We start from the raw sequence: 25,639 nt of genomic DNA on the forward strand, positions 1-25,639 counted from the left end.
TATAATAATTCAAATAAATGTTTGAATCCTTAAAACATCATCATTCATCAAGTTAAGTTGTAGAGTACCTATTTTAAGTATTTAAGATGATCTGATGATCTATGTTTATTTCAAATGAATGTATCTGTATTATTTACGTGCAAGTATTATTATCTACTTCGTATTAGTATTATTATCTCACCACTTTAATATTATTATAATATTGAATGAACTAAATAGTAATCCACATTCTCATGTGTTTTCTCCGACTTATAAGCATATAAAATACAAAATGTATGTTCAGTCCGTCCAATTTTGTGCTGTAACCTTTAATAATATAACGAATAATATTGACCTTTTACCCAAAGGTAAAAAAAATATCCTAGTTTTATTGTAAGCTTTTTATGATATTTTAATTTTGAAGTGAGGTATGAGTATGTAGAGTTTTAAAATATTATATAAATTCTAATAACCCGATAAATAGTTCAAATATCGTAATATTCGTAAATTCTAAGACAAAACACAGATAATATTATTACCTTCGTGTCTGATAAATATCACGATATTCTAGGGAAATTCATTGATGGAAACGCAGTATGGGGTGCAGTGGAATAATATGTAGGTATGTTGAACTTATAACTCATATGAATATATTTTTTTTTTGTGCACACAGAATATTCTCAACAATCACTTCAAGGATAAAAAAGTATATCAGGAAATTACGTGTAATAGTAATATCGAGCGTCGACAAATAATAAAAGCACACCATCGGAAGACTATGCGTCTTCACCACATTGACTGTCCGTTGTCATAAGGTACAAAAAAAATCTAACCTAACGTATTACTATAATAACTGTATTGAGGTCGTATCTTTGTATGAATTATACACATAGAGTTTTGATATAATTCTCCATTTGACATAGTATTACATTTACCACTTTACCATTTGTCTACAATTGTTTTCATTTGTTCTACGGTGGAACCTCGGTATCTCCTAGTTTCAAGGGACAAAAACAAATGGGACCTAACACCTAACCATACTTCAAGTTATTGAGCTAGTTAAAAAATATATGAAATAATGACTGGAATTGAAAAAAAAAAATGATGCACAGAAACTTCGAGATTCCGGAGTTAGGGACACCGAGGTTTCACTGTATTTTTTAACATGGATTCGAAATTAATACATATTATAAAGCTTTCGCAGATATGTCTAATACAAGATAATAATTATAATATTATTATATCAGTAATATTATTTGAAATATTTTTTTTTATCAGTACCTAGGTAATTATTTTGTTTTAACAACCATTTTGCCTCGGGGACAAGGGCACTTTGGAGGCCACAAATATTTTGTAAGGTTTTTTTTCTGATATGAGTTTGCTACAGTCATAAATTTATTTCTATTAACGTTGAGTGGGTTTCATTGCGTATTCGTATGCGAAGCGTGAGACGAATTTGGAATGTAAATCAGTGTATATTGTTATAGTATAATATTATGATCAGTTTGTTTTACTCGCGTTCGGTGAATTTATTATTATTAACTGCTGTTGTGAATGCACATCAATTAAAAAAAAAACGTTTTTTGCAGCGTTCCGTCGCAGTTGTCTGATGCGGAAATACGACGTGCACATTTCGACCAGACCATCCGTCATCGGCAATAATATTTCACCGTTTGTTTATTATAAGACACGATCGCTCCACCAATTCGGAATGTTCGGATGACGTTTCGTGTACGCATCGCTGGCAAAAGGGTTTCCGTGGATCACGCAGCCATAATAATAATAATAATAATAATATAATGTATTAGGTACACTGCAGCTATACGACGATCACTAGATGTGTACACATCAGACGACCATGACGACGACGGTTTCCACGACGTCCGGACCAATTGTGTCCGTCCGCCTGCTACACAGTCCGGCCGGAAGTGCATGCCTAATATAATAACATCGTATCCATCCCCGAGACAAACGTAAAATAATGTCCAAGCGACGAAGTGCTGACCTGGGCACGGGGCCGACTTGCCGTCGATCGCATAGTAGCAGTGCTACTCCAGACAACAACGACTTACAAACCGTTGTCGTGTCACAGTTATGGTAATAATATCGTTATTATTTCACCCACTTGCCACCGCTACCCCGCCGAGGGGTGTTATTCAGGGGGGCGCATCGGTTCGACCCGATCACGAACACCTCTAAACGGTCGAATTTATTACTGCCTATATATTTTAGTCTACCGATCTCATTTTACTGTCACAAAATACTATATTAATTTCACCAGAACTTAACTGGAACAACAACAGTCGTATATTGTACTTGTAATATTATGCTATATTTTATTATTATTTGATGAATATAACGATAATTATTTTTTTTTTTACCTCATTAGTAATCTTTTAAGTAATAGCTAGTAAAGTGGTATGTAATAATACAATTCAATACAATCAAATACAAGTCTGCGTTATGGTTTGATTTTCATTCTACTGTTTCATTTATAAGTCCAAATTGAATTTCTTTATTGGCGGAGAGTTTTATAGACTGTGTAGTGTGTACGTCAGAATGTGTACCTCAAATAATTATTTTATTCATTCAAATTATTCGTGGAATTTTATTTCTGTAAATTATATTTTATTTTACTTCAACAAAATATGTATTACATTATATATGCATACATTTTCAAAGAAAACCAACGAGTTCGCTTCTAATTTTAGAGTATGTTTTTGTAATAATATTAAACAAGCAATCAATCATATTTTTCTGAATTTATACAATAAAATCTGGCTATAATTTCAATCGTATGATTATAACAATTTAGAATAATTATTGGTTGTGAATAAAATACATAATAATATGACAGAATTGTACGTTTAAGTCATTCAATAAGATACGAAATAGATAATAAAAAAAATAAAAATATATTATTACTAATATGGCCAAAAAAGTTCTTTTCGTGTTAATAATTTATTTTCACGAGATAAATACTAAAAAATAAACAAAAGAAACAGTCAATATACCAAGTTGCCAATAAAAGTAATATTCCGTGCAATTGTTATGCATCAATAATGTTAATAATATAATTAATCATCTTCAGATGACAACTATTAAAACTACCAACAAATTAACCCTATGAAAAACGAAATAATTATATATAGTTGCAATAATTTTAATAAAAAGATAAGTTAATTTTTTTACTTATGTCTAAGTAAATCGAAAAATCTAAAAAATCAAGAATACATAATGATACAATAAATATTTACGTTATTTTAGATGTGCCTTAGAGTTATACTTATGACTTAGTTATCATATTATTTGATAATACTACATTATTATATAAGTCAAATGATTTCATATTGCATTTTGATATTTCTTTTTGACTTACCTTCAGATACAAAAACGTAAACATAAGCTTGTTCGGCATTTGCAGTTTCACATGTGTAATTGCCACTGTCAGTGTCAATGACGTCATGGATGGTCAACCTACTGGTACTACGGCCTCCATTTTCTGTATTAACTACGATACCACCTCTGATATTGTCGTAATTGATCATTTTTTCATTATGATACCAAAACACATACTGTGGAGGTTGTGGACTCTAAAAAAAAAATAAATAACGATTCATAGAAAATAATTATAAGAAAAACTATGATAAACAAAATAAAATCAATGTGGCAGTTATTGGATTCATAATATTGTATTATGTAAGAAACAAAAAAGGGAATCCAGGAAAAATGTAATCTTGGAAATCTGGTACTTGTATACTCATATTTAAATTTGTTAAAGTACAATATATCTAAAATGTAAAGTATAAAAAAAATAATAATCGAAAATATTATGATAGTTGAGTTTTACAACAATTATTATTAGTATTATTAGTATTATTATTATTATTATTATTATGAAAGCTTATGTTGAACGGCTTAGTGGGAAGCAGTTAAACAAAATATACTTGTGCAGACTGATATTCTGGTAAAATAATTTGTCACTCATCCCCATCTTTATAATAACTATAAAATCCATGACCACAATTGGATGCAGAAATCAAAGTTTTTTTTTTTGTTATTGGAAAAAAAAATGATTCTTATACATTATTTCGAATATAATAAAAATTGAAAAAAAAAGTAAATAGTAATTACATCGACCATTTATTTAAAGCTAAAAAGTTAAAATAAAAATAAATAAATATTTAAATTAATTTTAAATATAAATAATATATATTTATTGAATACCAGAATACCTTTAAATTACATTAAGGCAATCTAAATTGTGAATTTGATTTCGCAAATAATTGCTCTTTTATTTATTTTATTAAAAAATAATCATTTTTTATAAATACTGTTTTTAGTAGGGAGTATTATATATTTTTTCTTAAAATTTCAATATTATTGAATAATTTATCGAGAGGTGCCAAATTGTACATATATTTTATTAGTATGAAATTATTGCTGATGTATATGTTAAAAATAACGATACTTACTTTTTCAATGATACAGAGAAGATTTATTATGCTACCCATGTCTACGTGAAGTTCACTTGGACCATCAATGTGGACTTCAGGAACGACGATGTGAACGTTGATGAACGAGGACATTATGCCTGTTCCAGTGGATATCTGTTAAACAAAATCAAAAACATAAACATTAAAACAAATTGTACACTATGAATAAATAATTTCGATTAGATACAAATGTAAAATGATATATTTCGAATGAAATTACTTAATCTAATAATATTATAGTTGTTAATTTTATAAAATTTGTCTTACTCCACCTAGTATGTATAACTCGTAATTAGTATATTTTGTCTCACTTTCTTCGTAATAATATTATTATAATTCAACATAATACAAAAAATATCATACAGTTAGAAAATGATTTAGCTCTTAAAACATTTAAGAATAAAATATTATCGTAATTATTGTAAAACTAATTCATTGATTAGCCAAGTTACCGACATGTAACACATCTAAATTCAATATTATGTATTCTGAAAAATTAACGATGGATATTGTACATAGTATGTATTTTGCTGGATTAGAATACACTCAATATTATTCAGTACAAAACACTATTATTCTGAATACATCAAATTACTATATAAAAACAAGAAGTAATTAAAAAATGCACTTAACAGCATTCGTTTTATACACATTTGATAGTCTTTTTTAGATCAATACATCTCATTATTTTTTCGTGCACCGAATTAAAAAGTGTTATAAAATTATTAATTCAATTTAGAAACGGCGAAGAAAATGTATGTAAGTTCTTAATAATAATTATTTTTTATGACAGAAATGTTGTTATTATTATAACAATACATTTTTATTGGCATTTCCTGAAGATTATAAATTATCGCTAAGATTTAGAAGTATTCTGAATTTTGTAAGAAAAATAGCAAATGATTACACATCATTGTTATAATTCGTTGTAAACTTAAAGAATAGTGAGTCATTTTGCTTTCCTCTAATATGATATTGATATTTATTAAATTTTAATGAACTGTAAACAAATTTATATTGTATTTTGATTCTGTATTATATTTTATCACTATGATTACAAAATAAATTGTTATTCTCATGTTTATTATAAAACATTCCGTCGGCAAATTTTTCAATTTCACTTATAAATAAAAATAATAAAAATACATATTATTGCTAACCGATATTATTTATTTATAGATAAGATCATATACTTTTTTAGTCTGAATATTTTTTGTATTGTTATTGAATTGTAAAATAATGTAAATGGCCAGTGTTTTCACAATTTTACCTATCAAATATTATTCTTTTGAAATATTATATGCATTAGTTAATTGTACAACTACTTTGAACATTTTTTGTTTTTTACTCAAAGTATTACGTGTATATCGCGTATATAGTTTTTGTTTGAAACAAGTAAATATGATTTATAGTACAATATATACTACTGGATATTTAATCCTGCTGCACGCGAAAATTTGTAGGGTTATGTGTCAAAATTCACCATTCACTGGATAATTAGAAAAAAAAATCATATTTATGACTTTTTTGATAGAAAACATTCAGAAACCTACCGAAAATAGCTACACAATCTTGGGCAGATAGTTTTACTTTTCGTTGAATGTTCATTAAATTCATAATTATTATCATTTGTTAGTTTGATAAAAAATATTCGAGTCCAATAGTATCAAGTAATTATGTACATGATGTGCGTGTATGGGAAGATGATACTAATTACGCTTGCAATAAAGTAAGATTGGACGACATAATAGTTAACAATGTATTAAACATTTAAGAATGTACGTAGGGGTTTTTCAACTTACACGAGCAAAGGAATTCTCATTAAAACTAATTGTAAAATAAAAATGAATATATAGGTATCGCATCAAGCATATTTTTTATACAGGCTAAAATATTTCGCTTTCCATAGATCACTTTATTAGTAACATATTTAGGTGCACCATAGTGTTTAGCGTACCCTATTTTAGCTAAATAATCGCCCCTTGTCTTTTTATCTACTAAAAATAAATTTTGTCCAAAAGTCATGATAATGTACGTTTGGAACAGATGTTGTGTGTTTTATTTTGACATAACGAACATACTGAGTCGAGGAGCTTACATTAAAAAATAATGAAGTGTACTTTACATTGTTAAATATCTTCAGAACAATAATAATTGTAAAAAAATATTTAGAATTTGTTCTCTTATATTATGTTTTGTATAATATTTTGAAAGTTGTATATACAACTCCACAAAATCTGACACTTCGATAGTAATAATTTTAGGAAGTGCAATAAATAAGTTTGTAATATAATTTTCTATTAACCCGATTATAACTATTATAACTGTAAACATCTTATGTTACTACTTAGGTGACTAACATCATGTGGAGTTTTAATATTCTAGATATAGATTTTTTTTTATTTTGGAAGTAAAATCACATTTACTTCCACTATCATACCATTATCAAAAGAGATATTAATAATAATATACTATAGTGTGGTCCTTGTTATTAGCTGGGCTAATTCACAAAATTAACAGACACGAAAAGTCGATTCCAGTATTAATTTACCTCAGGTGACAATTTTTCTTTTAGATATAATGAAAAACCAATTTATAAACAATCTTCATTTTTACAGAACAAAGTACAAATTTGAACAAAATCGTTTACTTGGCATGCTCAATGGTATTGACAGTGATTTTTCGGATGAATCAGGAATAGACGATGAAAATATAAGCAGAAGAAGCAGATAATTTATCAGAACATTATGAAAAAAAAAAACGGATACGAAAACTGGAAAATCGGACAGTGAAAGTGGTAAATGTAAAATACATTTTACATGTGTGAAATGTAAGATAAAAAAATTGCATTTACACTTCAGCTAAAGGTTGGTATTATAACTCATAATATTATTATCACTGTTACCTGTTGAATAATTACTAACATTTATATTGACTATCAACACTTTTCAAAATCAAAATCTCAATAAACTGTTAACAAATGGACTTCATGGAAATATCATCATTTCCTTGATTTAGTTAGAGTAAAAACACCAGAAAAATAAAACATATTTGATTTTTGGGATATTACTGGATTTTGTATCAATGATTGTATGCCTGAATATAAATTCATAGATCTTTATGTGTATCATGTCCCTTACTTGTTTATGATTTACGTTAATTGAAGTTGCAAGCGTATTAATAACACCTTTTATATTGTAAAATATTATGTGATTCAAAAGCAGAATTTGTTTTAACTTTTATTGCTAAACCCCTATTGTTATGAGTTTCTTTGTGGATAAATTAACAAAAAAAAAAAAAAAATAGTAATAATAATAATAATAGGTAATATAATAATATAATATTGAATAGTTAATGTAGGTAATAGGTAATACGTCTACAGTGAGTAGATAAGACAATACCACCCAAACTATACCTATAGTGGTACTTTCTTCTCTTATAGCTCAAAATAAAAATAGTATAATAAGATAGGTACTAGTATAGAAAAATTATATATTATAATGTTAATTTTATACATACTGTACAATAAATAATTACATACACAGAGACTTCAGACCACAATAATTATAGATATGTTAAAACTTCTATGATTTCAGTAATTTTAGCAATATAAGTTCATGGTGACATTGATATATTTATATAACTTAACACGAAAATACATAACATATCATTCCGTGAGGTTGTTGTTATAGATGAAGATTTTGTTAAAAAAATAGATAACGGAATGTTGGACTTTAACCAGAATTGTCATCGGTTTATATTCGACAGGTAGAATAACTTGAACTAGTAGGTATAGTGATTGATGTACAACAGTAGCTAATATGCTCCTTTGGGATTATAGAAGTTGAGCCAAATTCGTCTATAGATTTTTGGTTCTGGGTTTTATTTTTCATTTCCACAAACTACTTTCTTGGCTCTAACAATATTGACACAAATGACAGGATTTATAGGAAATTGGTAAACAATTTCCACATTTTAGACTTCAATAAGACGTGTTCATTGACTATATTTACGATTGAACAATTTTCAAACAAATAACTCAATGTTGAAATAATAACGTCAAAACATTTATTATTTAATTTTCAGCCGATAAACAATAACATATTGTTTTTCACATTGATATTATAAGACCTTCAACTTGATGACAAAAATAATATATTCCTAGGTTAGTTATTTGTTCAATGAAGAGTCGAATCATCAAAACTTACATATTCTATCCTATACAAACTCTTGAAACAAATTATTGTTAACAAAATAATACCTTAAAATTTTTTGAAATCGATTAAATTGATTAAATTGTTTTTTTTTTTTTGCTAAGCAAAAAAAATTGTAGTAGTTAGAACACCAATTTATCTAGAAACTATGTAATTCCGTTTGACGCATAGCGGAGTATTAATACAATTTTATTATAGTAAAAGTGATTTTACTATAGGTCTTTGAATACTATAGTATTCAAAGACCTTTCATCTAAAATTGTTGAGGAATTCTGTTAAAATTTCAACATTCATCGAAATAATATTAGGTATATACATCACATGTATTTTATAATTTTCTTTACATTATTATTTTATTCATGAATTTATCACAATTATTACTGTATCCAAAGCTTTGCGTCTATTATAAATAATAAATATTTGGTAATTATTATAAAGAACTAAGTAGAGTCTAACTTTATCAAGTCTTAATATCTCAAATAAAAACATATTCAGTTTATTCATAGATAAATAATGAATAAGCATATTTTTAAGTATGTTCTAAATTATAAATCAGCTGACATTATAATACACTTCCTGCTATAAAGATTTGGTTATTTCATAGAATTCCATGTACTGATTATTGATTACCTATTTGAAATATGCTTGATAACAAATGGAGAATTACAGATTATAAAAAAAAACCTCACTTCACACACTTCTAACCACCCGATAACCTATAACAATTGTATGAATATAAATTATTCTCAATTGAGAACTTAAGGTTAAATACTTGGAGATTATAATTGTATTATTGAAGACAAACATAGAGCCCTCATATAAACACAAAGAATTAAATAGAATTTACTTCATCGGTTGCGACCATAAAAGTGTACCTATAATATCAACATTTCATACACAAAACTATCTTTCGTTATGTATGAAAACAAATATTATCCTTTGGATCCCCGCCAAAAAAGTTAACATTCAGACGCTTCAAGTTTTTCAATAAATGTTTGTTTGTTATTCACCAAACTGAATTAGTATGTAACAAAAAAGAACTAAACGAATGATCTCTAAATTTAAAATATCACTGAAATGGCTATCACTTTTTTGAAAGATTCATAGCTTACTCCAATAAAATAAAATTTTTCTCGTCTCTCATCATCTAGCTTCCAAAACACTTATGGACAATGCGATCATATATATTTCAAACACGGTAGGTAATCAACTTGTAAAGATTACTTTTATGAGAGTGATTCAAGAAATCTTATCAAAGTTTTTTTTATCATTACGACCAAATTTACTTATTTTAATAATACCATAAAATTTAAATATTCTATAAATTGTATCAATAATGATCGATGTTATAATTCATAATTACACTATATTAAGTCTTATCCGTGTAACGAATTATTTATGTTCTAGACACAACGATTTTCAATACCTACAAGCGTGTGTTTTATTAATAATGGTGTCCATTATGCTATACTGCTATAGTAATATTAATATTAAAATTAAAATAAAACAATCTCCAAATTGTATCGACTGCAATTATACCTGTAGGTGTTTGTTTGCACACGAATTAAATTCTAAACTTTTACCACATGCTGCTATACTAGTTTTATTTTAAATTTAACAATATTCCCAGAGTTAAAAACGTAAATGGATTGGGAAGAAAAATATGATATATGTGTAATTTTATCCAAACTAAGAATGAATAATGATAAAATATTACGTGATGTTCACTATTGATTTTCCAAATTCATCCAAAATATTCATAAATATATTTTTACATTTTTACATTTATATTTATTTAATAATTGACACTGTGAAATGTCGGTGTAATTTTCCAGAACGGAATCCATCTCAAAATCGATTGCTAGTATTTTCAGTAAGTTGTACGCATTAAATACCTAACGCAGTCGGGACGAATTCTGAGACATGATTGAGCGATTCATAATTTAGCATGCTACTATAATATCTCTGTTCTATGCTGATAAAACGGCGGACGTATCATAAGAACTGCGTCAACAGCTGTTAATTAAATACCTACTTCTGTCAGAGGAAAAAGTAATATAAATTCTCATTACTATATAAATATATAATAATGTGTTATGTAGGTACAGTAAGATAACCCTAAAATCTATATTAATTCTTTGTAAAGAATTATTTTATAAATATTATTCAATTTAAATATTAACGATGTATTGATGATAAATAATAAATAATGATAATAAAAATGGTCGCTCCTAAATTTTCGTACTTTCTCTCCACATATTTTTTTTTTTAATTTTAAACGGAATATAATTAAATAAAGTAAAAAATTATAAAAATATGCGAGTCTCGATCGACAACCCACTATAAATAAATAATGTCGACACTAGGTACTTGAATTTCTTTATTCCCTATGCAAATGTTTTTATTATTTTTAATTATGTTGTTTAAATTTTAAGTTAATCACATTGTACTTCAGCTTAACTGACGTTTTGCAAATACCGAGTTCTGTAATTTTTTTTGCACAAACAGATGTGCAATTAAATAGTAACATATTTTTGATAAATTGTAAATTTAAAAACAAAACTTCTTTTGTCATTAATTGTTCTATTAAATATTTGAAAACAATTAATTTAATATATTGTCATACAGTAAAATATATACATAGTAAGTGCTCGTGACATAATTTTATACTAAAACGTTGTATGTATTTATCTATTTTATTGTTATCACTAATAAATAATAATAATTCAAATTTAATTTGATTAGTAACATTTTTTTTTATTTTAATAAATTTACGGATTCATTATTTTGTTTAATCAATTTACTGTTTTTTTTTGCAATTTATTTTGTTACTTGTATGACATTACATTTGTATGAATACAAATAATTACATTTTAACCGAACTTAAAAAATTCACTGATCCATATACCCGTGATTATAATAATACGAATTTGTGATTGATAATAATTTTAAATGCTGTGAACACCTAGTAACATGATTGTTCTTTTATTTTGTAGGATAGCTATTTTTTTTTTTTAAATGTCAAATTATCTATTTTAATTAAATCGATTTTAACTTAGTTAATTGTTTGATCCATTATTTTTCAACTTAATGAAATTATAAAAAAATATGTTAGTTAACTTGTAACATACTTTTTCCTAAATTAACATATTCAATTTTCGAGTAAAATAATTCATCATTTTGCCATGCATTCAAATTGATTTTCAAAACAAAGCAGTGCATTCATGAATTCCGTATGAATTTTAACTTTAGTCGTATTAAGCCAGTCTAAATAGTTAGAAGTTTAAATCACCCGATCAGTCGTAATACAGTGTGTTACTTTTTTTATCACTGTAAATCTGATAAAAATAAAAAATAAAAAACACTCCATTCCCGACGACTTTCGAGTTTCGACCAACTCCGCCGCTGTGCCGACAATCAGCCGTATTTTTATCTGTCGTACAATATCTTTTCACACTGGTGCACAAAACTACGAAAAACTTTTAAATGTGCTTGATACTTTTCACGCATGATTTGTTCTAGTTTTGGCGTGAACGTGAAAAAAAATAGAGGTAAAAAAATAGGTACCTGTATAATATTATTATGTATGTTTAAAAAAAGAAATGCGAACACGGACCGTATACTTAGCGAATCATTATAATATTCACATGAATTTATGCGCCTTTTCAAAAGCCGTGTATACATAGAAGAGAGGTTTCATTCATATAATAATAATAATAATATTACGAGTATACACGAAACTATAATATTAGGCGCTTAATTTATTGAACCGTGTAGGGGAAGGAACGTGATATCGAATGCTTATTCCTCAAGATGTTAAATGCATAATCCTGTTACGTTACCTTAATATTCTATCGAATATCTTGGCAAAACTGTTTGATTTCAAAATGTACTTTATGAACGAACTCATTTGATTATTCCATTGTACATTATTTCCATACCCAATGGCTAATGTATTGCATATAATGTGGAATGGGCTCGCATAATATTACAAATATTAAAGTAGGCATTATTTAAAAAAAATGATTCGCTTTTTATACTCGTGAAAAAGTGGTGCACTTTAAAAAATGTAGGTACATGGTCGTAAGTCATAAGAAAGTATATTATACGCCATTGAAGAGATAAGTAATTTCTTTGATTATTTTTTAATCGTTTAGACTTGAGTTTATATTCGGATTAATAACAGTAGTATTCGAAATATTATGCTATAATTATGTATAGTTATTAATTAATTGTATTGAAATCATCAGGGTTCTTTTAAACACGAAATTAACATTACATACATATCCCTACGTAAATAATTGCATTTATAATTAACGCATAATTATATATGCAAAAATATATACATACAATAGTTCTGAAATAAATTTGATAAAATCATGTAAAGGATACAATGTTAAATTAAGGTATATTCGTATTCATTAATTTAGGTAGTTTATTCACACAATATCAATTACCATTTTATCATAGAATTTGTTGATGATTTATTATGTAGGTAACTTAAATTTTATAGAAATAGGACAAAAGTAAAATCTATGTCAAATAATGATCATTTTTTTCGAGATGTTAAAACTGAAAGTTAATAAAAGTCAGCTCACATCTGATACCATAAATATCGTAGTGTCAATACATAGAATAACACATAGATTTCTACTAAACTGATCTAAATTTCGCAGTTTAGTAAAATTCAAAAAAAAAATATTGTTAGTTCTTTTTTTTTCAGAAATATTTTGATTAAAACTTTATAATATTATATGTATTATTGTATACGTACAATTAATAGAACGATGGCGAATAATCAGAATATTTAAAAGTTATAAGAATGAATAATATTTTTTAATTTTATTTTTAAACTGGAAAATCTAAATATCCTGATTTATTTAAATGAGAAATAAGTAAATAAAATACAAATTATAATATTATGTATATAAATTCCATCAAAGTGTCTACAATATTTTAATAAGCATGAAGTTAAGTTTTTTTTTACTCTCTACTCGTGGTAAATTAACTTATTTTAACTCGACACCAGGTTCGGCCTGTATGCAGCATATATCTTTATTTGACGGTTATTCAATTGATATCACGATATCTAACATTATATGTCTCACAGACTCATGTATATAGTATTTATATGAAAAGAATATGACAAAAATATATGAGTTCCAACACCATTTAACATTGAGCCACGTTCTATCTAGAAATATATTTCCAATTTTTCCCAACATCTAAGGAAATCGATATAGCCATTGGTCCTGAACCATAAGCAGAAATGACATTGATTTAGTATGTCATTTTCGTGAAACAACATATTTTTAAAATACTTTTTGAAATAAAACCAACGAATTGATATTTAACTTCAAAATATCCTTTATTTTCATTTGGACTTTATTAAATACATTAAATACATTTTAAAGATCATTGATATTAGTAAATATCAGTATCAAAATATCAAGCATAAATATCATTGGGAGCCTTGGAAATTTTGGAGAAAGGACACTCAGTATTTAGAACTGCAAAAAGAAATTTTAAAGTATTATTCAAAATTGTTTAGATTTTATATTTAATTTTACTATTATAAAGTATTGTGTATTAAATTCTCATAGAAGTATTATCGAAAAAAAATGTTAATTTTGGTAGTATTATCAGTATTTGTGTTGATAATTTAATCTGTAACATTTTAAGTTAAGCCACCAGGGTAGACCAACATTACACTCCCAATTTACATTGTACATGGGACTATTAAGTCCATATAATATTATTTTCAAAACCATTATCAATGTTAAACAACATACTTTTTATTTTAATGAAGACAATTAAATGAATTAATAGTTGTCCTTGTTTCAAATTAAAAAAAGCTGGTATTTCGTTTTTGCTCAATTATAAGTTTAAATTTTTTAAGATTAATTGTTTGCCATTTTAAGTTATATTCTGTGTTGTTTTATAATCACAGTTTAAAGTATAGTTTTATATTAAATATTTTTAGTTTTTATTAATTTAACTAAATATTTTAATATCTCTCTATTCCACAAAAAGTTTTAAAATATAGTTTCATCAAATAATTACCACGACAAGTACTATGAGAGTTCTTTTGTACATTTTAAGATGGAGAAAAAAAAGTTTCAGATATAGATAAAGAAAAAAGAACAAGAAAATAAAGAAAAAAAAGAAAAAAATAATAAACGAAAATTCGAAGAGTATCACTACGAGAAATCAAAGAAACAAAAATTTAAATAAGAACAAACAGACGATTCTGGGTATTTAGATATCAGTGATATGACAGAAAAATGTCAATATTTTAATGGTTTCGTATTTTAACAATAAAAAGAGGAGATCTTTGCTATCACCGAGGAAAAGTTTAACTCATTGAACATGATGCGTTTCTACAAGAATTTATAGATTTATTGTAAGGAAATTGTGAAATTAATAAATATTTTAAACAAAATAATATCAGAGCTTGGAATAATGTTTTTGCACTCTGAATTTATTTCCAGGAAAAGTGAAGGTGGTTGGCGAGTGAAGCCACCAGGGTATAAAGCCCATATTTTTATTAAAATAATCTATTATTGAGTTTGATTTTGATTTTTATACAAAGATTAAACAGCACTTTATTGAGTTACATTTTTAAATACCTATAGTATAATTGAAAGATTTTGAGAAGGTATTTTGAGTTGTTTTTTTAAATTATTACCTACAAGCTATTACTCATTTGGTATCAATTAGTTTTTAATTTTGTTTTTCAAGGAATTGTGATTCGATTAAATACCAAAAATAGCCTGTCATATATATTAAATTCTAATAAATTTGTGTCTTTTGTTCAATAGAGTTTTTACTTTTTAATATATTTTTTTATAATTGTTTACGAACAATTTTTTTTGTTGAGAAATAACTTTGGTCTTAAAAGTTTTATAAGAAGACATTAAACGTAAAAGTATAAGAATAAAAAAACACCGAACATAACTCCGTGAAATTGTAAAAAAAAAAAGAACAACAATTAGAAAAGTATGTTGTACTTGTTTAAGTTACTTATCACATGATGGAAAGTTGTCGTTTTTTATACAAAGAAAAATAAAGTTTGCAGAACTATCCATACACATATTATACACCAATTTCAAAAAAATAACCTCACGATGTTAGTGTTTTATGCATATATATGTATTTATAATAATAATATTATATTCCAAGCCATGAAAAATATATACTTTAGAGTTTCCGTGTATCCCGCAATATACTATTATATAGTACGTTGTTCGATAGCGTTAAAAAAATAGGGCACTAGTGTAAACGTCACATTTTTCGGCTAACTCACCCAGTCGCCCCTTCCACCCCACCAAATCATTGGTGGATGCGGTCAACCCTCCGATATAATAATAATAATAATAACAAAAATAATATTAATGATCATATAATATACGCGACACCAAAAAATTGACGGAATATTATACTATCAACAAGTTGTTTTTCGCTCACCTGACACTCGTACGTGCCGTTGTCTCTCTTTTGCACGTATTTTATTTTCAGTGTCCAATCATCCGAGCCCTCGGCGTGCAACACGGTGAACCTCTCGTCGTTTGTGTACGTGAACATACCCGAAGTCAAGATGTGCCAGTCCCTGCGGCGAACCCATGATATCTGAAACCAAAGCCAAGTGTACATAATATTAATACGATTCCGTAGTTGCATTAGATAATACGACACACACAGACGCGCCACTAAAACGAGTCGGGTCTGATCAAGGGGGGGGGGGGGGTAATGGGTATGGTTGTGCATGGTCTTGTACTGTGGTCGTGGAATACTCGTCAATGGAAATATTATATTACAAACGCGATAATGCGTCTCACGAATTAAACGGAGTCGACATTCCCGAAACGCCTTCCAACACGTAAAATTACATCTTATGCGACAGCGAGGCGGTGTCCGCATATTTTGAAAACGTCAAAACCGCGTAACATTAGACGAAGACTAGGTTTGGTGATGGGTTTTTCGCCGTCCGGGAATTCGACCTAGGATGCTGATAAAGTCAGTATTATTTCACTCTTTGGATGATACGATATAATAATATCATAGCGTGTATCTGCAGACGATCGCCGTCCACACTTACCGACTGTTGACTAAAACAACTATTGTAATATAATAATATCAGCTATATTGCCATCGTTCAATCTACGGTTATTGTGACAAAAGACATGACGTAATATACATATACGAGAAGGTGAGCGATTTCCGGTAAAACTTCGAGTCACAAGTCACGACGATTTTAATACCCTGAATAGTATACTACGTATATTATATTGTGTATCGTGCAATATAATAAGAATGAGCTTAATGACATTGAGTACCTCTACATCAGTTTTAGATATTTCACTGAAGTTGTCAGGTAAATACGTCAGGGTATTAAATCACCGTTATTATACCCCGTTCCACACTACACACACTTCGTGTGCATTTTCAATGGAAAATTCGAATTCACTAAAAATTCACACATGGGTAATAAACCATCAAAATATAATAAACGAATTTGTAGCACGTGTTGATGTATTTAAATCATAATATTGACTTCCGTATATTTTATTAACAACATAATGTATTCAAGTCTGCAGAAGAGAAATAGTAGAATATACTTTTAAACCATTGATAGTGATGTAATCACTCAGACGCTTAAATTAAATTTGTTATTTTTATTTATCTCAATATAATTATTTGTTTAACAAATGCATGTATTTATATTTATTTATAATTTTATATATTTATCGTGAAATATATCTTTTAAAAAACAAAATAATAATAATTTAATAATTAATATAGAAAGATAAGCTATAGAGAACCATTTGTAGTTTAAAATAACGATTACAAATATAAATAAATATTCCATGTAACATGATAGAACAAGGTATACCTACATAATGCCTGAACAATCGATAAAAGTGGTTTATATACATAGCCAAAATTATGGTTAAGTTAGATAGTTTCAAAAAAATACATTTCCAAAAAAGCATCGAAGTTTTTGGAAAATTAAATCATTTTTATTTATTGCATATTTTTGGACTGACCTAAAATAACTTGAATTTTACAACTGAATCCGAGGGTTAAATTCTGATTCCAATATTGTGATAATAAGGGTATATTTTGTTCTAAAAATATCATAATTATGTAGTTGTGTGTACATTGTATTTTTAAGCTTTAAAAAAATACTTGTTGATTGATGTTATTTAGAAAGTTATTGTTAAGTTAATGTTTTTCAATGAATTTCACAATTTTTCGTAAGATCGAATGACCAAGTACCATATGAGACGTCATAGTTATTGTCCAAGTCAGATAACAAAGTAATAATGTGTATATTGTATAATAATGTAATAAAACATACTGACCTGGCAAAAAAAACTTTTAGTCGATACAACATAATATAAATCAATTACCTACCTACATGAGAGTTTTTTAAAACTAGATTCAAAACTTATCGACCTCAAATTTTAAATGAAAAAAATATTACTCGTATTTTATTTTCTGATCTACCAAAAGTAGTATGTAACTAGTAAATGTTGCTACAATAAGCTCACCAAATCGCGTTATGATCAGAAGAGTTAGAATTTGCCAAAATTCGTTGTAAGTACCTTTACCTACGTAATGATTCAGGAGGTTGTGGTATAGGGTTTAAGCACACTATGCTGTTATTGATTTTTAAAATTTCGTTGATATTATGGAATTATTTTACCAACAGTATTCAAGTGGTCCATTAATTAGATTTTTAATGAAAAGTAAATAAAAATGCATGTTCAATGCAAATGATTTAATGCTATAATTTTTACTTTTTTCTTTTCTTTTTTACCATCAGAACTTGTTATCCGTTTTAATCACTGTTCATTATACACTTTGAGAGCGAACCACATCAATAAATTCGGCAAGCACTAATTAAACCAACAAATAATGCACTAATGAATTGTTGAAAAACTCAATGTCCCATAGTGATTTGTAAAAGTATAAAAAAATAATGATTGAAATTACAAACACGCTTTTATAAAAACGTGATAAAAAAAAATGTGCAACCATACGATGTATTTTATATTTTATTTGTGTGCGTATAAATGAGTGGTCACAGTTATTAATTTAAAAAAAAATAGTAATGTTTACTTAAAAACAAAAACATTTTGACTAATTTAAATTTATATTGAATCTACGTTCGAACACAATATTTGGGAATATATTCTATACGAAACGACTCGTTTTTTTCTCAAGGGCTTTTTTCATTATTGTTTTCATCTCCACATTTTAATTTGATTAAAATAAACAATTTACATAGCTATTTATTTTATAACCTTTAATTATACAAAAGTATGCATATATTGGTATTTCATGTGTTTTTACTTAATATTTCATTAACATTATTATGTTTACTAGATTTTGGCCTAAGCAACTGTACCTACCTAGTACCTATACATTAAACCTATTCAGTTAATACTTTATTATGGTATTTGACTATTTTAATCTATAAAATATTAAATTCGTTGTTATTCAGTATTCTCAAATAACAATATACCATATATGACATGCATTTATTTTCCGACTTCAAAAACATTGTGAAATTTTCCACACACTTGGTTTAAACAAAATCTTGACCATTTTCGTGTAAGCCACGCTCGAATTATATTATTCGGTCACTGAATCCTGTCCATACGTATTCTCCTCCTTTTAGATTCTAAAGGGGACGATGAAACTATTGGTTTTACAGACGTCTGGGTTTTAATACATTTCAGAACAGTTACATGGCACAAAAAGTTTCATGCTGCAGGATGCAGCGTCTATGTTGATTGAAAATTGAACTAGGATTGTACTTTAAAAAGGTTATTTTTCATATTTCACATTTGTTTTTAGAGACACGTTAAAACGCATTGCTGTGTTAACGGTTGGAAAGTATCAGAGCTAACAACAGTTTTACAACTTTTGGATTCCCCGGCGGCTGACATTCGATTTTATGATGTAACAATTTATTAATGGTTTAGAACGTTATCGTATAATATTATAATGACCAATTCGTTTATATATAATATTGTGGTGGGTACCATCGCTGGATGATTTCCCTCATCTTTTGCTTCATGACGTGTTATATTAATGATGTATGTAGTGTTATGTCAATACAAAAAAGATATAATTGTTTGTTTCAACATCATAACTTTTTTCCCATATAATTGTAATCAATCCATGTATTTTAATATTGATGAAATGTATTCTATAAAGAAAAATTCAACCTTTCATTATTATTTTTATTTTTTGACACACAATATAAATCTTGCGATACAAAAATTATGCCATTTTATTTAAAAAAAACAAGCTTTCTCTAAAATATGTATTATATTTACTCATCCTCCGATACACAATGTTTGAACCCGTTTCACTCATAAAGTATTTGTACATGGAATTTGTATATAATATGGCGTCGGCAGTCTGAAAGTTTCACCATTCGATTTTATGAACCGTTTTCTTACATTATAAAATATTGAATAAATATGTGTTCAAGTAGTTATTCCATTATGTTATGTTATTATCAAACAGTAGGTACATATTTTACAATATAGTATTTCAAATTTTGTATTCTACAAACTGAAGTGTAATCCAATTGATTTATCTAGAGCGGTCTTCAAAATAAATGTCATTCCTTTCTTAATTTTGAGTAGAATTGAAGAATAAAAAAAGGCCTTTGAGATGCCTCTTAACAAAAAGTAATTCCAGAAGAATTATTTTAAATGTAAAGAAATCGTAATCGTAAAAACAGGAAGTCTTCCGAATTAAAATATTGAAAAAAATAAAGTTTTATCATTGTTAGAATTAATCTTATTGTTAGTCGCTTAAAATAAAACGAATGCACGTTCTTCTTGATATAATACTATATTTTATAAGCACTTTTAGGCTATAATATTATTGACCACACGAATATTCATTAGTTACGGTAATTCAAATCTACATAGTCATATTATTTTATCTGATACTTTTGTTGGAATTTTCATTTGAACTCGTTGGTGGTTATTTTTCGATAGTGAGTAAATTGCAGTAATTGGTTTAATAAAACAAAATGTATAAGCACAGGGTTTAAGTTGGATAACTCGGGTTACTTCTATGCTCTGGTTTTTTTTTCACTTATGCTAATTGACTTCACCGGTTGACTATTAAAATATTACTATGTGGGTTCGATCGAAAGTCTTAGTTTCTTTTAATGTTTTCGGCTTTCGTTGTTAATTGTACAGAAAAAAAAATACCTACTTAACATTAAGTAATACAACTCTCTCGGGGTAAGCAAATAAAAATAAACGAAATAATAGTAGTTGTATACCTAAAAGGTAGGTACCATGTTACGCTCAACCGACGAAAATGTCTCGACATCACGTGAATCGTTTTTTCACTTCTACAAATTTTCTATTTTTCCTCTCTATATTACCTATATTATAGGTTTTCCATATTATTATAAGTAGGTATAACGCTGACACCACTCGTTACCGCGTGCACACATATTATAATCGGGCCCACCACCCATTCTTCCGCACCCAACTATTAAATAATAATATCGTAAACCATCACCGCCGGTATCATTATATTACGGAGTTGAGGAGATTTATGCGATAATACCGGTATACGCATAATATACCAGCTATATCAACTATTATAGGTATATATATATACATAAGATATTATATCATAATATAAGTACTCATTTTTTATTTTTTCCCTTCCGTTCATGTTTTTTTTTTATAATATATTTTTTTTTATCCACCGTCAGATCGTGTTGTGTTGTCGAGCTTCTTTTGGATTATGATTATTTTAATGCGTGCTCGTCACGAACGCATCGAACGTTATCGTTTTGCGCGCCCGCTGACCTGTTATGTTCGCTTATTCTTCGGGCCTAATATTATTATTATAGTGATACTTTGAACAGCTTAAAAATAGGTACCTCTAAACATGTCTACGTATTTTGTGTAATGTATTGTTATAATATTTGTGAGATGTATTTAATCAAACCAGTGGCTATGAGTATTGCAATACTATTATCATGGTATACGCCACATAGGTCGGCAACCTTTTTGATGTCATGGGCCAAAAATAGATACGAAATTTTTCAAGGACCACAATTTGAACATACCTTATTTTATTTTGAACAAAAATGTATTGTAGTCATATCAAATTTAGTTTATTGAAGTTCATAACTATTAGGTTTATTCATTTAACAAGGTATCTATAATTACTACAAACAATCAATTTTTAATTCGCAGTTTTCAATTAATATAATTTTAGTTAATGATGTTTATACAAATTATACATTATACTCGTAGGCCACATATAATGAGGGCCACAAGTTACCAACTCTTGGTATATGGTATATGCGTGATTTCACGGTAATCAATAATATTATAATACTAAAACACTGTAATCATGGCACTCCGATATTTGCTGTTCCCGTGACCGCAAAGCATAAATTCTTGTCAAACAATTTGTTTTTACTTATTTAAGACAGTAAATAACTATTTTTATTTTTAGCTCATGGTATCTACATATTTCATGAAATAAATTAGGTAGGAGTATCAATGATTTCATATTATTATGAGATTAATCCGAATATCGATTTTAGAAATAGTATACAAACAGGAAAATCGAATGATAATTGTTATAACTTGAAAAAACAATGTATAACATATAAAAGTTTAACCATAATATGATTATTTTTACCATAAGCTAACTGTAGGTAGGTACTATACATAATTTAGTAATCGGGCGAGTAGATGAATATCAATGAATTTAGATTTATTCTAAAGTGACAATGATTTACAGCTTTTGAAGGGTTTTTAGTAAAATTAAATTAGAAGTTGTTCGTTCATAGTCTCTTTTCTGTTAGTTTTTAAACAGTTTAATAGTATTAAACAGTTATTAAACAATAATATACAATTTTAAAAATGTATTACAATGAATAACATACAAAATTACAAATTGTTATATCCATCACTTACTAATGTCTATAGAATAAAATACAATTGTTTGTTTATGAGTAGGTATTTATAATACATGGAAGTAATATTGAAGAATAATAATTGGAAAAGTAATATTCATAGTTGCGACTGGGTTGTTATGAAATATTAATGTATAAGAAAAATACTCAAAAGTACACTTAAAATATTTGAGGGAATATCATTCAAAATATTATCGAATTCACAGATTTTGGAATAATCAGATTAATTCTGCCGTATGTAGACTGTTATAGCGCTAAAATCCGTCGTGTTGTATTCTTCACTATCCACCATAATTAATTATTAACTGAAACAATAAGTTTTTTAACCACTACATTATGTACGTTTGTGCGATTTGGGGGTCGCAGCATTTGCAGTGATGTAGTGTACCTTCGGATGCAACAATACCAAGTGAACAGGATGCAAAACGAAAGCACTGTCAATGGACTGCACTCAAGACAACTACTGTGAAGTGTGTGTGTGTAAACAACTTTTGGGCTACTTTTGTTATCTCCGCAGTGTTGACTGCAGCGGAGAGGTTAGCGGCGGGGGCGTTTACCTCGACAGACGGTCATGAATAAAACAGTGAAGACTTACGATAATAACGGCGCACGTCTATTTCTCGACTGCCGATTGTTTTTTTTTTCCCCGGTACCGTTGAGTCGATATATCCATGTGTTACTAAAAAAACATGACCAGACAAACGATTTATTTCGAGGCGCCGCCATTACAATATTCGATTTGTGTCGGTATTTTTTTCCTCCCCTAAATTCTTCTTTTCAAGCTTCCTCGTCACCCCCCGCAGACCCTCGCCAACCGTTTGTAGTATTTTTGCACACACACACACACACACACACACACACACACACACACACACACACACACACACACGGGCCTGTGGATTATATTATGGACTCGGATTCTGCAGCGATTGTGAATTCATGAAAAGCTGGCGTTTGCATCCGCCACCGTATCACCCTTTCCTTTCTTCTCTATACATTATAGACGATTCGATTGTCAAAAGGGACACCTTTGAAGAGTTCGCGGCGGCGTGACGGGACGGTATGTATGTATACGGTCGGGCAACACGAAGAGTCGAAGAAGAATATACTAACCTATTTACATGGGAAAACAGTGAGGACGGGCGAATGCTGCATAAAATCGTATTTATATGGGCCCTCCCCCCCACCCCGACCAGATAAAAAAAAAAAGGAAAAATAAAAACACAAGAAGCACGCATGCATGCATGCGTGGCGACGACGAGAGAAAATAAAAAATGTATTCGTCATAAATTCACCATGTACACGCGCGAATGTCGTTATAATACTGAACGCGCGCGCGTATACAATACACGCGTTTTATGTGTATAATGTTATACGCGCGAGTGTGTGTGTGTGTGTGTGTGTGGTGGGGTTGGGGGGGGGGGTGTGTGTGGGTGTGGGTGAGCCGCGTACACCATATATATGTAATAGTGCCATAATAGTATATTTCTCCGGTCCCGCACTCACCGCTCGCGGCGTCGCTCGCAATCGTTCGCGTTTTATGTGCACTGCACAGAAGCCGTTGCCGCTGTCTTTAGAGTGGCGCGCACCCGGTAAGTGCTGCAAAGGGCGCCGGCGACGACGGCGGAACCGGAACAACGGCTGAAAGGCCGCGCGCACCGAACGAGAGACGTGCACCGATTGTTTTCCCACAACCTTCGTGTGATGTACGCCGTGTGCGTGTAACATTCCCCATATAGGTACAACATGGTTTCGATTGTTTGACGATCAAACGCCACACGAGACGACCCGAAACGTCACAGCCTTTATGCCACAATTGCCCATGCATTATTGTCGGGTGTGCTGGGTCTCCAGCCTTTTCGGCGCTGTTTAGTGACCGGCGATATTTATATTTCCCAGGCCTCTGTCGACCGCAAACACCCACTCGTAATCATATTATTTTGTTTTTCATTGAGCTAATAAACCACGATGGATATTATATATTGTATTATGACACACACAATCGCAAAGATAATTTTTTTTTTTTTTCTAAGAAATCAAGAAAAATGTTCAAGCAACCTCAACTCGATGGTCACGCAGGTCAGACTGCACATTTTAATTTTGATGGATATTGTGTTTATATTAAACTCAGCGCATAGTCCCAAACAACAACGTCATCATAGAACGAAACTCAATAAATATTCAATTAATTTCCATTTAAAATGCATATTGATAATATACATTTTAGTCAAATAGTGTTTGATGTATTTTAATGGTATAAAAAAAATCAATAATGCATCACAATTGCATCACATAATATTTGGTGAATTTAATTTAAAAAAATTCAAATTTATTACACTATTATAATAATATTATTTAGGGTTGATATTCATAGAACAATTATTTATATTTTTAGTTAAACTAACGTTTTAAAAGAGTTTAATTTCACAAATTCAAAATAAAATCAATAAAAATAATATATTCATTGCATGTTTTTATAAGCGACGAAAAATAATAAAACTATTTCAATTTAATTGTATTCTGATGTTGTAAGTCATAAACGTTGAGATAACTTATGATCATTATTTTAATAAACATAATTGTATTAGGCACTGAGCATTATTATTATTTTTCTTGACAGCTATTAACCGGCTATGTGTTATATTAAGAATTAAACAAAGATTTACGTTGATAATAAAAAGAAAATACTTTAAAGGTAAAAAAAAAAAGTTTGTATACTTTATAGAGGTCACCGATAAATATTACACAGGTGCAGCATTTATATAATATCATACATTATTGAAATATGATATAGAATGTTTTAAAGGCAATTTAAAAGGTAAAATATAGTGAACATGTCATCCTAAGCCATGAAATAGGTGATTTTTTCCATAACCATAAATTGTATAAAGCAAAATTATTCAAGATAAGTATTAATATACTATACATACGATTCGCTAAAATGTTATTTGTTAATAGGTAATTCA

The 25,639-nt window shown here is 28.5% G+C and overlaps 1 protein-coding gene and 1 long non-coding RNA gene across 3 annotated transcripts in view; one reads left to right on the top strand and one right to left on the bottom strand.

The window, feature by feature from the left end:
• LOC111036107 (junctional adhesion molecule A-like) overlaps nucleotides 1–25,639 on the bottom strand; it is a 100,269-nt gene that overhangs the window by 2,384 nt on the left and 72,246 nt on the right. For both annotated transcript variants that reach the window (XM_022318007.1, XM_022318008.1), the window contains exons 4-6: nucleotides 16,157–16,318; nucleotides 4,455–4,589; nucleotides 3,359–3,572 (exon numbers count right to left, since the gene is read on the bottom strand). In XM_022318007.1, the coding sequence (XP_022173699.1) occupies nucleotides 3,359–3,572; nucleotides 4,455–4,589; nucleotides 16,157–16,318 (511 nt within the window). The remainder of the gene's footprint in view (nucleotides 1–3,358; nucleotides 3,573–4,454; nucleotides 4,590–16,156; nucleotides 16,319–25,639) is intronic.
• Nucleotides 1,364–4,592, top strand: LOC111036108. The gene is made up of 4 exons (XR_002604726.1): nucleotides 1,364–1,502; nucleotides 1,569–1,710; nucleotides 1,788–2,076; nucleotides 4,471–4,592. It is a non-coding gene; the product is annotated as an uncharacterized LOC111036108 (long non-coding RNA).

This window comes from Myzus persicae, unplaced genomic scaffold (assembly GCF_001856785.1).
Source record: "Myzus persicae strain clone G006 unplaced genomic scaffold, MPER_G0061.0, whole genome shotgun sequence".
Classification (NCBI taxonomy): Eukaryota; Metazoa; Arthropoda; class Insecta; order Hemiptera; family Aphididae; genus Myzus; species Myzus persicae.